Genomic DNA, 13024 nt, shown 5'->3' on the forward strand with positions numbered 1-13024 from the left:
GCTCCTCAGGTTTCAATCACAGGGGAATGGCAGTCCTGGCAGGCCAAGGTCCCCCAGATCGAAGTGGAGACCCACAAAGTGGCCGCCCCCGATGTCGTGGTGCCTACCTTGGATACGGTCCGCCACGAGGCCCTCCTGTACACGTGGTTAGCTGAGCACAAGCCTTTGGTGCTGTGTGGCCCTCCAGGTTCTGGCAAAACCATGACACTGTTCTGCGCCCTCAGGGCGTTGCCAGATATGGAGGTAAGATTCATTTAAATGCTAGGCTGTTTTTTTTTTATTTTATATAATACAGAGCTTGCATGCCATCGTAATCTGGGGCGCAAAATAATAGCAAGATTTATGTTGCAGGGTTTCTTATTAAGCTTTGGGAATTGGGGAGAGGGAAAGTAGATTTCTCTAGCATGTTGTCCCTTGGACAAGAAGTTTTCAAAAATGGTACACCGTTGTGTCTGCTTTTCGACAGGTGCATGGGGTTACATTAGGCACCCCCAGTGTTAACTCAAGAAGTCCACATTGATTTTAGGATTATGGGTTGGCTGTGGAAGTGAAGTTAGTAAAAAGCCTGTCTTGCAGAGAGACTAAATTGGTGTGATTTTTTTTATTTATTTTTTTCTTTAAATTCTGCGTCCATTTGTCTAATCGTTCTCCACTGTTTTAGGTGGTAGGTCTGAACTTCTCCAGTGCCACCACTCCAGAGCTGCTTCTGAAGACGTTTGACCATTACTGTGAGTACCGGCGCACTCCCAATGGGGTGGTGCTGGCCCCGGTGCAGCTCGGCAAGTGGCTGGTGCTCTTCTGCGATGAAATCAATTTGCCTGACATGGACAAGTATGGAACCCAGAGAGTCATCTCTTTCATCAGACAGGTGAGGAAGGGGAGGCCTTCCATGCAGTCATCGCATCTTTCAATTACACAGTCCTTCATAAAACACTTTGTTTTTGTGGCTGTCATCAGTGTATGCAAGTGAGTTAGTGAAAGCGAGCCTGGTTACTTCCTGATGCAGTTTCCATTTTGCGATTGCAGATGGTGGAACACGGCGGTTTCTACCGCACCTCGGATCAGACCTGGGTTAAACTGGAAAGAATCCAGTTTGTGGGTGCTTGCAATCCTCCTACAGACCCTGGAAGGAAACCCCTCACTCACCGGTAAAGCACGACACAGAAGTGACTAATAACGACTTCCCCTCGTTCTGTTTTCTGTGTTTCGGAACACGGAGTGACTTTGTTTTTCTTCTGTACGTTTTCAGATTCCTGCGACACGTGCCGGTGGTTTATGTGGATTATCCGGGCCCGGCTTCGCTCACGCAGATCTACGGCACGTTTAACCGCGCCATGCTCCGACTCATCCCATCGCTCCGGACATACGCAGAGCCGCTCACTGCTGCCATGGTGGAGTTCTACACAATGTCACAGGTGAGGTCAGGCACAACACTAACGCAGGTGTTGCTAATACATGCCATTCAATTCTAGTAGTGAGCTTACTTTGTTAAATTTGGTGTCTTGGCTAGCAGCCTCCGGGGGGATTTCTGTCTTGATCAGGCTACTCTTGAAACATCTGAACATACAGATGTCTAAAAGCATAACTTAAATACCGTACTGTTCTGTAAGGAACGGAAGCATAATGTTTGCATTGTCTGTGACGAGCGAGCAGAAGATCACAGGAGTTTGGTGAAATTGTACTTCAATGATGGTTTTATACAGGAACGCTTCACCCAAGACATCCAGCCTCACTACATCTATTCCCCTCGAGAAATGACCCGGTGGGTAAGAGGCATCTTTGAAGCACTGAGGCCCCTGGAGACGCTGGCTGTGGAAGGGCTGATACGAATCTGGGCTCATGAAGCACTGCGCCTGTTCCAGGACAGGTGGGCGCAGCACTGACTTCTATCTGTTAACGAACAAATTCAGACACATAGAAATACAAATCTTTGAATGTGTGGCGCTTTTTTTCCCAGTAATAAGCCTTGTTATTTTTTGTTTTAGGCTAGTAGAGGATGAGGAAAGGCGCTGGACAGATGAGAACATTGATATGGTGGCTTTGAAGCATTTCCCCAACATCGACAAAGAAAAAGCATTGAACAAACCCATCCTGTACAGCAACTGGCTGTCCAAGGTAGCCACTGCCAGCCCATCATCATGATGTGTGTTGTAGTGCATGTGTAGGAGTTTCAGAGTTTTGGGACTTCTGTTGCACCAGGATTAAACGGGCAGTGAGTGTACGTGGAGCTGTGAGTGGTTTGGGGGAGGTTTTAAAGTGGTTTAAAATGACTTGCATTTCTGGTTCTCGACGACTCCTCTCATTGTGTGTTAGGATTACGTGCCAGTGGATCAGGAAGAGCTGCGAGACTATGTCAAAGCCAGACTGAAAGTGTTTTACGAGGAGGAATTGGATGTGCCTCTGGTTCTGTTCAACGAAGTCTTGGATCACGTATTAAGGATTGACCGGTAGGTTAAAATGTTAAGGAAAGCAGCAGCAGTAATAATTGACGCTTCGTTATTTTAATGGTAAACGATCACTTACACAAACTTCAACTCTCAACTTAGATTTACTACCATTTCTTAATTTTAGAAACACTGAAATCAAACTTGGTATAATTCAACGACTAAGCATTTGGACCAGAAGTCCCTTTGAATAGTTTCATTTCACAGAAGTTTCATTGAATGTATCACGTTTCTTTTATTTTTAAAGCCGTTGCTATTTTAATAGTTCTGGATGACCTGCCTATAAACACCCATGTTTGTCGTCTCCTCAGTATCTTCCGCCAGCCTCAGGGTCACTTGCTCCTTATCGGAGTCAGCGGTGCTGGAAAAACAACCCTGTCCCGCTTTGTTGCCTGGATGAACGGACTCAGCGTTTATCAGATCAAGGTACCATCCTATAAGCGGGCCTTAGCAATACTTTGTGTGTGAAATAGATGAAACCTAACCAATTAGCTTAGTAAGGGGGTGTATTGTTGTGTTTATTTTTTCCATTTGTAAATCTCTCTGTCAAGTCTTGTAATGCTGGTTTTGTGTGCGCAGGTGCATAGGAAGTACACAGGGGAAGACTTTGATGAGGACCTGAGGACGGTGCTGCGTCGCTCTGGCTGCAAGAATGAGAAGATCGCTTTCATCATGGATGAGTCTAACGTGCTGGATTCAGGATTCCTGGAACGTATGAACACACTGCTGGCCAATGGCGAGGTAAGTAGAAAACATTTCGCTAGTGTGCTTCTGTACATAATCTATACATACGGGGGGTGATGCTTTTTGGAAGATGGTCCTGTAGTGAAGACCAGCCCTCTCGAGGGTGTATGTAGAATGTCATTGTGTCCATGTTGTACTGCACAGGTGCCTGGTCTGTTTGAAGGCGATGAGTATGCCACCTTGATGACCCAGTGCAAGGAGGGAGCGCAGAAGGAAGGGCTGATGCTGGACACTCACGAGGAGCTGTACAAGTGGTTCACAAGCCAGGTGATCAGGAACCTGCACGTGGTGTTCACCATGAACCCATCCTCCGAGGGGCTGAAGGACAGGGCTGCCACCTCTCCAGCTCTCTTCAACAGGTTAGCACTCCTGCTTCCTTTTAGAAATACGAGAAGAAACTTAATCAAATATAGTGACAGACATCCGTCTTCAGCCCCAGCCAGCACTAATTGTGGCCCCTCGCTGTCTAGGTGTGTGTTGAATTGGTTCGGAGACTGGTCTACAGAAGCGTTGTACCAGGTGGGCAAAGAGTTCACCAGCAAGATGGACCTGGAGAAGCCGAACTACGTTGTGCCCGACTACATGCCCATCGTGTACGACAAGCTCCCCCAGCCTCCCTCCCACCGCGAGGCCATCGTCAACAGCTGTGTGTTTGTGCATCAAACTCTGCACCAGGTAAGCAGCAGAACACTACAGCCCAGAGCAGTTTGCTTTGTGTTTTTTGTTTTCTTTCCTTCTCAAAACTGCAGTTTACACAGCCGAGCGGTGTGCTGGGTGAGTTGTACAGTGCAGCTTCACATCCTGGCTGTGTGAAGTCGCCGGTCTTCACTGGGAACTCCGAAAGGAGCGTCACATTGGCTCTGACGCGCCCGTGGGTGAGGGAGGCAAAGCCAGCAGGGACTGTTTCACCTCACTGCGCTACAGGAGTTTAATGAGGTTTATTGTTACAGATGTTTTTCTCCATTTTCAGGCAAACAACCGGTTGGCTAAGCGTGGCGGCCGCACCATGGCCATCACCCCTCGACACTACCTGGACTTCATTAACCACTACGCTAACCTGTTCAATGAGAAGCGCAGCGAGCTGGAGGAGCAACAGATGCACCTGAATGTGGGGCTGCGCAAGATCAAGGAGACTGTGGACCAGGTAACTGACATCGGTACTCCTCCCGAGAGGAACTTCATTCTGTGCTAGAGCAAGGTGGTCCAGCTGATAGCTCTTTGCCAACTGATGGCTGATTGAGCTCCACAGTATGGCTCTTGATTTTAGAGGTCAAGTATCCCTTTAAGTGCTGTGAATGAATATGAATTGGCAGCAGTGTGAACTGGGAGTCTTCACTAGAGGCAGGTCCAGTCAAAAGGCATTGCAATGGATAGTGTTTTAAACATGCAGCATGTAAGCTATCTGCATCAGCTGTGTTTCAGTTTTTCCATGGTGTTGCTCCTTTAGGTTGAGGAGCTCCGTCGGGACCTAAGGATCAAGAGCCAGGACTTGGACGTGAAAAACGTGGCAGCCAACGACAAGCTGAAGAAGATGGTGAAGGATCAACAGGAAGCAGAGAAGAAAAAGGTAACCCTGAAAACTGGTCTCTCTATCTGGTGATGGGGGTGCAGTAATCAATCACCTGTAGCACTATTGCTCAAATCCAGTTGCGTTAACTGAAACAAATGTGTGCCGAAAACTATGTACTAGAGCAGAAGCTGTGTGAGTCTGTCCCTGTTTTGTTGAGTGTGTGTGGCTGTGGTTTTTATCCCCACTGTGTTATTTAACGCTGGCCTGATGGAGCACTACTCTAAGCCTGGTGTGGGTTGCTCTACCTTGCAGGTTATGAGCCAGGAGATTCAGGAGTCGGTTTACAAGCAGCAGGAAATTATTAAAGACAAGCAAATGAGAGTGAAAGAAGACTTGGACATGGTGGAGCCTGCTGTGCTTGAAGCTCAGAACGGTAAGTGTCCAGCAACTAATATTATTACAAGTACAGCTTAAGAATGGGCAACCTCAGTGTCTAACAGTGTGCAGGGACGGTGGTAAGGCTCCTGTGTCTGTAACAGTGTGCAGGGACGGTGGTAAGGCTCCTGTGTCTGTAACAGTGTGCAGGGACGGTGGTAAGGCTCCTGTCGCATAGCAGTTTCACCCGTTCCACGTTTTACTAAATTGGAGTCTTATTGCAATCACTAGTGTAGTTAAGTAGTTGCTGAAGACAGAGCCCTGTCCAGAGTCCCGCTTCCAACCTGGACACGCAACTACGTGACCCGACCCGAACCTGTGAGTGTTTGTCCTGTACCTGCTGCCTGCGTCGACTGCCTCTCACGCTCTCACATTCACAATATCTACAGATAGATTATATATATATATTCAGTAGATGGGCCAGTTTTGTGGCTGTCGTTCAGAAACATGACAGGTTTTACAAGCAACAAATCCAGTGACATGTTTATTATTTACATCCGCTATGATTCCAAAATAACTCCACACTTGTGATTTACCTCTCGCACTGTAATCCACTGCATGATTTAAACCTGCACTATCTTTTTTGTTTCACCTCGTCCGCATACGTTTTTAATATCACCAAGCAGACATGATAAAAGGATCTTACGACTTATCAAACAAGCAGCAATACAAACTGAGAACACTGCTTAGACATTTACTTTCTAATACCTTATTTGGGAAAGGGCTACAGACAAGTACGCTGCATGGACAGAAAACGTTTTTTGGTGATTTGAAAATTGACACCCGAGCCTGACCTCGACATTTTCTGACCCGCACTCGAAACACAAACTGCAAAAAAATTTGGATTCCACCACCGGGCACCCGACCCAATGCAGGACTACTAGCTCAAGAGCATTGTATCTGGTTTTATTTAAATACATGATTTTTGTTTTTTCAAAACCTGTTTTAGTTTAAATTCTGTATTTCAACCTTGTTCCTCGTGTACTGTTCTGCTCTTTTTTTTTTTTTTCCTTCTCCTCCAAATCATCTGTTGAATTTTCAACCCTGTATTTCATGCTCTCTTTCTCTGCATTGCGGCGCCCTCTATTGGCCGCTCTTAGCTGTTAAGTCCATAAAGAAGCAGCACCTGGTAGAGGTCCGCTCAATGGCCAACCCCCCTGGTGCAGTGAAGCTGGCTCTGGAGTCCATCTGTCTGCTCCTGGGAGAAAGCACCACTGACTGGAAACAGATCCGCTCCATCATAATGAGGGAGAACTTCATCCCAACCATTGTTAACTTTTCTGCCGATGAGATCAGGTGAATAAAATGGGTAAAGTCCAGCCACTGCTGAGTGTTGGGAATGAAACTGATTGTTGTGTTGGCTAGCAGATGTGTGTTTGTTTTGTTTTGCTTATTAATTTTCTATTTTTTTTTTAACTCTACAAAAGCAACCAATCAAAAAGAAAATCTTTTTTTCCCTACTTCTTCTCATCAAGCAAGGGAGGCACCTTTTTATAAATAAATAGTTACAGAAACGTACGCCAGTGTAATATTGTGGTTTCTAGATTTTACAGAAACTTTAGCCACGCCATTGCGTCTTGGGTAGTCTTGTCCTCGGCAGGGACTGCAGTCTGTTTTGAGTTGCTGCTGAAGACCAGGCTGTCTTGTGTAACCTTTGGCTTTAGCTGATGATACTGGCTTCCTTTTAAACCTGTTACTGGCTTGACTTGTTTCTCTATTGACAGTAGACTATTCCCTGTGGAAATGACATCTGATTCCAGATTTGAAATGGGTAACCCCCTGCTTGTGAGGATTATACACCAATACATGATTCAAAATATTAAGCAGATTTGAAGTCCACTGTGACGATTGTCACGTGCTTTACGTTGCCATTGCCGTGAATCATTCAATCACTTTATTCTGCTAGCCAGGGAGCTCCCCCAGTTTCTCTCTCCGACCCCAGCAGTGGTTGCACTCCCCGTTCTCTGCATGTTGCATTTAAAAAAAAAAAAAAAAAAAAAAAAGCAACCCATTTCTTGTCACCCTTCCACTAGCTGTGAGCTCTATTAAGAAGCATCATCTTGTCGAAGTGAGAGCCATGGCCAACCCGCCAGCTGCAGTAAAACTGGCTTTAGAGTCAATCTGCCTCCTGCTGGGTGAGGAGACTAATGACTGGAAAAAGATCAGACAAGTTATTATCAGAGATAATTTCATCACCAGCATAGTCAACTTTGTTTCAGAAGACTTAAGGTATCCATTTTCGCTTGTTTGGTTGTTTTTTTTTTTAGTTTGTTTGTTTTTTTCATTTGCTTTGCTTGAACTGCTGATGCACGGGAATGCATTTGTTGCATGCTTCATCCATCTAGTGTGGTGTGCTTTAACAATCTGCACTCTGTATGTGGCAAATATCCAGTAATAGGGGAGATGGACTTCAAGCGAGACGGGTTTCTGGGTCTCCAGTCCCCTGGATCACTGTGGTGATGTGCGTCCGCAGCAGGTGTTGCTGTATCTGATGGATGTTTAATTTGTCTGAGAGGTTCCTGTTGCTGACAGAGGGGAAACCCGAAACCCGCACTGTTAAACTGCACCCCTGTCTCTGCAGGTGTCCCGAATGGGTGGAAATACACTTTTAATAGATTGGAATTGGTTAGTATAGTGAAGTGCTTAATGGGGGTGAGCATTCGGGAACCCTATGTTTTCGTTGCATCAGTTTCTATCCTGTTGTGTATGAAATCAAATAAACAGACAGCATCGGTCAGCCTGAATGATACAAGCCTGCTGCTTTTTCGCCCGTCAGCTTTTTTCTGATTTGAGTTTGTTTTTCACAGTGATTCCATCCGTGAAAAGATGAAGAAGAACTACATGTCAAACCCCAGTTTCAACTACGAGCTTGTGAACAGGGCGTCTCTGGCTTGTGGGCCTATGGTGAAATGGGCCATCGCTCAGGTAAAGAAGCTACAGCAAGTCTTCCGTCCGTCATCTTGAACTGCTGGCGTCAGGTGTGACAGTTCAATTCACTTGATTGTAAGAAACATCAGCTGGTGACAGCAGTCTAAACAAATGCAAAATTACAGGGCAAGTGGTAGTATTAGAATGAAAACAATATAGAGAGATGTGTAAGTGGTTATTTTATTATTTTTATAATAACCCTTTCAAGTGCCTGTGTGTCTCATTAATCTAGACTGAACTGCAATGCGATGGGATTCTTACTTATTTCCATACCTGGAATCTAAAAGGCTGCAGACAGGCATACCATAGCAGGGTTTATGTATTTGTAACGAGTGTGCTGGTTTGCTTCCTCCGCAGCTGAATTACGCGGACGTGCTGAAGAGGGTGGAGCCCCTGCGCAACGAGCTGCAGAAGCTGGAGGACGACGCCATGGAGAACCAGTCGAGGGCGGAGGAGGTGGAGCAGATGATCCGCGACCTGGAGTCCAGCATCGCCCGCTACAAGGAGGAGTACGCTGTGCTCATCTCTGAGGCACAGGCCATCAAGGCTGACCTGGCCGCCGTTGAGGCCAAGGTGGGGGACACGCATTATTTTAACTAAAGCACACAAAAAAAAACCAAACAAACCTAAAATTTCAGCTCCCTAAAGCAGGCTTATCTACTATTTTAAAGGAGCTTGAATATTTAGAGAAATGCAATATTTACCTTGTGATTCTGGAACATCATGGGGAGATAGATATATAATATATATAATCTCTATCTATTTATCATGTTTTCAGTAAGCTTGTTCCAATAACCCTCAGGTGAACCGCAGCACAGCCCTGCTGAAGAGCTTGTCTGCCGAGCGTGACCGCTGGGAGAAGACCAGCGAGACCTTTAAGAACCAGATGTCCACCATCGCTGGAGACTGCTGCCTGTCCGCGGCCTTCATCGCCTACGCCGGGTACTTCGATCAGCAGATGCGTCAGAATCTGTTCACCACCTGGTCACACCACATGCAGCAGGCCAACATTCAGGTAGACGCGCGTTTCTCAGCACCTCTGGGTATTCCTGGAGTGTAATATAATGGAGGCTGTCTGTATTTGTAGGACGGTCTAGAAGTAGCAGGACAAATAATGGGATGAAAAAACAGAAGTTAATGATACTGTTCAAATGATTGGCCTTCAGCCTTGTGGGGTACTTTTTTGAAGCATTTGTAGCATTTTCTCACTGTCGATATACTGAAAGGTAGGTTGAGGTAGACAACATTGACAGAGATCCAGGTTTATTTTTGTGCATTTATCTATGAATTTGCATTCTCTTTTCAGTTCCGCACAGACATCGCTAGGACGGAGTACCTGTCGAACGCTGACGAGCGCCTGCGCTGGCAGGCCAGCTCCCTGCCTGCTGACGACCTCTGCACTGAGAATGCCATCATGCTTAAGAGATTCAATAGGTTTGTTATTTTTATCTAAGAAAAGATACAATACGGGCAACTGGTAAGCTAATTACCCACTCCTTTTTTTTTTTTAACCTGTAACTGTCTTGCAGATACCCGCTTATCATCGACCCCTCTGGACAAGCAACAGAGTTCATCATGAATGAGTACAAAGAGCGCAAGATCACCAGGACCAGCTTCCTGGACGATGCCTTCAGGAAGAACTTGGAGAGCGCCCTGCGATTCGGGAACCCGCTGCTGGTTCAGGTGGGTGCAGCTTCCAGCACGCTGTCTGGGTGGGGTGCAGCTTCCAGCACGCTGTCAGTGGGCATGGATTGCTGACTATTTAAACCACTTTTTTTTTAAATCGCAGGACGTGGAGAGTTACGACCCCATTCTGAATCCAGTCCTGAACAGAGAAGTACGGAGGACTGGGGGACGAGTCCTCATCACTCTCGGGGACCAGGACATCGACTTGTCTCCTTCCTTCGTCATCTTCCTCTCCACCAGAGACCCGACGGTAAGTGAACTGAAATTGAATGGTGATGAACTTTTATTTTTTCACTGAGATGTTATAGTAATAAAATAATTACTTGGATCACATTATTGAGGAGTTTGGTGATAAAACGAGTGATCAGGAGAGGATTTATCAGTACGCACGTCTATAAGGAGATATGTGAAAAATACAGCGAACAAAGGGTAGGGGCTTGGCTGGAGATGCAGTACTGAGTGTCCTTTTGCAATTCGGTGCCTTTTTTAAACCTGTTTTACTCTGGGGAGGGGGAGGAGGGATATTTTAAACAGTGGGTGTAAAATAAACAGTGCGTGTGAAAGTAATTGATTGATTGTTACTGTTGCATTGATGGGTGTGTTTCCAGGTCGAGTTCCCTCCAGACCTGTGTTCTCGCGTGACCTTCGTGAACTTCACCGTGACCCGCAGCAGCTTGCAGAGCCAGTGTCTCAATGAGGTGCTGAAAGCAGAGAGGCCGGACGTGGATGAGAAGCGCTCAGACCTCCTTAAACTGCAAGGTGGGCCTTGGGACTGAGAGCTCCGGGGTTTGATTTGGAGGCTTAACAAGGGGGGGGGGGGGGGGGTGTCCATTTCCGATTTGATTTAAGCGTTTAAACATCTTTTGGAAAGTCAGCAGCCAATCAGATAACCAATAACTAGAAGTACTCCCAATGGATGCTAACACTTTCAATCCTGAATTTTTTGTCGAGCTGAAGAATGTGAGATTTAAGTTGTCATTTTAAAAAGGAACTCCTTTTATTGAGTATACATGTGCACAAGGCAACAGTACAGATGTTTTGTTCATATTTCTACACAACCTCGGACTGGGACAAGAGGTTCCAATGGGATTTCATACAGTGCAAAGATAGGGTTAAAATATGTGATTGCAGTATCATTGTCTTTTAAGACTATGTTAGTACCACGTGATGGACTATGAAACACTGTACAGTTACTGCTGTATAAACATTAAGGCCAACATTTATTTATTTACATGCATGCTTGACAACCTTTTAAACGATTTGAATGGAGTATAACAACACCCCTGTTAACAAGCCAATGCTGGCGTGAGGCTCGACAAATCCAAACGCAGCCTTGCTTCATTTCCGACCGGGCGTGCCTCCTGTTAATGGGTGTTTCCTCTCCGATCGATCGGCAGGCGAGTTCCAGCTTCGTCTGCGGCAGCTCGAGAAGTCCCTGCTGCAGGCCCTGAACGAGGTGAAGGGTCGCATCCTGGACGACGACACCATCATCACCACTCTGGAGAACCTGAAGAAGGAGGCGGCCGAGGTGACCCGCAAGGTGGAGGAGACTGACATCGTCATGCAGGAGGTGGAGACTGTGTCCCAACAATACCTGACCCTGTCCACAGCCTGCAGCAGCATCTACTTCACCATGGAGGCGCTCAACCAGGTGAGGCTGCCGCACGGCCACAGCTGCACGTGGGATGATTTTAAGACTGCTGTATAAAATGTGTACGCCCACCATCCTTACAGTGCTACTTAACAATGCTTATGTGTGTGTGTTTTATAGTGGAGTTTTTCAGTTTGGCTGTTGATTGTCACGTTGCTGACATGCCCAGCCGTCCAATTTGCTGTATTACATAAACAAAGTCTAGAAGATGCTGTCCTTATTTATTTATTGGATATGCTGGTTTAGGTGGCAGAACTGGAACACAAACCCAGTACTAGAAGTACACACACACACACACACACACACACACACACTCCTTTTATTTAGGATTGCATTACCCAGGGAGCCCACTAATAATTTTGTTTCCATAGTAAAGATACTCAGTGTATGCTAGCTGTGACTGGTTTTGATGTTTCTGTGTCTCTCTCTCTCTCCAGATCCACTTCCTCTACCAGTATTCTCTGCACCTCTTCCTGGATATTTACCACACCGTGCTGTATGAGAACACCAACCTGAAGGGCATCACTGACCACACCCACCGCCTGTCCATCATCACCAAAGATCTGTTCCAGGTCCGGATTCCTTCTCCGACTGCTTACTGCTGTTTCTGGTCACAGCGGGCAGATCCACGTGTGTAACCGTCCACTTGTGTTCTACCCCAACAGATCGCTTTCAATAGAGTGGCGAGAGGGATGCTGCATCACGATCACATCACCTTTGCCATGCTGATGGCCAGGATCTACCTCAAAGGGATAAACAGGTGAAAGGTTTATTACTGGATTCAATTGCTCCAATTGATTTTCAGGTTCGTTTTCATTTGAAAAGATGAAAACATTTGCGTTTGTTGCATTGGTTGTAATTAAGTTTTAGATGAACAGCTGGAGAGCAGTAGATGTGTTGCAGGCTTTCTTTTCTAGCGCAATCAGAAGCTAACCCTCCAAAAACTAAATCAATGATGAGAACTCAGTTTTGCTTCACTAAGGCAATGTCTAATGCAGATATTTTTGCATGTGTCTTTACCTGTGTATTGCAGTGAGCCCTCGTATGATGCAGAGTTCCAGCATTTCCTCAGAGGGAAGGAGATTGTGTTGACCGGCTCCTCTGTGCCCAAGGTCAAAGAACTGACCAGTGACCAGGCTGAGGCAATGGTCCGTCTGAGTCGCCTGCCTGCCTTTAAGGACCTTGTTTCAAAGGTTGAGGCTGACGAGGTAAGTGCCATTACCTGTTCGAGCTGTAAAACCCTGCTGCTCCTGCATTAAGTTGTAGTATTCAGTGTTGCTGTAAGTCAGTGTTTTCAGTGCACCCTTCCTCTTGTGTTTTGAATATCTGTTTCTGCATACTCTGGCTGTTCTGTCATTTATTGTTTTATATACAGTATTAATGTGTGTGGTATTAATGTGGCCTTGGGATTTGTTCTGTCGTTGCTGTTATTAACTCATTGATTTTGTGTTTTTATTTCATTTAGCAAATCTTCATCTGGCTGGAGAGCAGCTCTCCCGAACTGACTGTGCCCTATCTGTGGACTGAAGAGAAACCAGCAAGTGAGTTTTGGGTCTGTGTCGGAGCCTGGAGATTGATGTTTTTACTAGTTTTGCTCACACTTCTCTCCTTGTCCTCTCTCTCCAG

The 13024-nt window shown here is 46.0% G+C and overlaps 1 protein-coding gene across 2 annotated transcripts in view; it reads left to right on the plus strand.

The window, feature by feature from the left end:
* Window positions 1–13024, plus strand: part of LOC121329733 (cytoplasmic dynein 1 heavy chain 1-like) — a 40338-nt gene that overhangs the window by 19592 nt on the left and 7722 nt on the right. The window contains exons 38-64 of one of the 2 annotated variants that reach the window (XM_041275463.1): window positions 10–243; window positions 662–868; window positions 1027–1148; window positions 1250–1415; window positions 1704–1867; window positions 1986–2115; window positions 2314–2447; window positions 2756–2870; window positions 3024–3185; window positions 3333–3547; window positions 3659–3863; window positions 4159–4332; window positions 4636–4755; window positions 5011–5131; window positions 7167–7362; window positions 7941–8058; window positions 8419–8634; window positions 8864–9076; window positions 9368–9495; window positions 9591–9744; window positions 9851–9997; window positions 10356–10506; window positions 11145–11398; window positions 11836–11970; window positions 12064–12158; window positions 12432–12606; window positions 12864–12939. In XM_041275463.1, coding sequence (XP_041131397.1) covers window positions 10–243; window positions 662–868; window positions 1027–1148; window positions 1250–1415; window positions 1704–1867; window positions 1986–2115; window positions 2314–2447; window positions 2756–2870; window positions 3024–3185; window positions 3333–3547; window positions 3659–3863; window positions 4159–4332; window positions 4636–4755; window positions 5011–5131; window positions 7167–7362; window positions 7941–8058; window positions 8419–8634; window positions 8864–9076; window positions 9368–9495; window positions 9591–9744; window positions 9851–9997; window positions 10356–10506; window positions 11145–11398; window positions 11836–11970; window positions 12064–12158; window positions 12432–12606; window positions 12864–12939 — 4327 coding nt within the window. Of the gene's footprint in view, window positions 1–9; window positions 244–661; window positions 869–1026; window positions 1149–1249; window positions 1416–1703; window positions 1868–1985; window positions 2116–2313; window positions 2448–2755; window positions 2871–3023; window positions 3186–3332; window positions 3548–3658; window positions 3864–4158; window positions 4333–4635; window positions 4756–5010; window positions 5132–6233; window positions 6430–7166; window positions 7363–7940; window positions 8059–8418; window positions 8635–8863; window positions 9077–9367; window positions 9496–9590; window positions 9745–9850; window positions 9998–10355; window positions 10507–11144; window positions 11399–11835; window positions 11971–12063; window positions 12159–12431; window positions 12607–12863; window positions 12940–13024 lie in introns of both variants that reach the window. The other variant, XM_041275462.1, reaches the window with a different exon arrangement.

This window comes from Polyodon spathula, chromosome 17, assembly GCF_017654505.1.
Source record: "Polyodon spathula isolate WHYD16114869_AA chromosome 17, ASM1765450v1, whole genome shotgun sequence".
NCBI lineage: Eukaryota > Metazoa > Chordata > Actinopteri > Acipenseriformes > Polyodontidae > Polyodon > Polyodon spathula.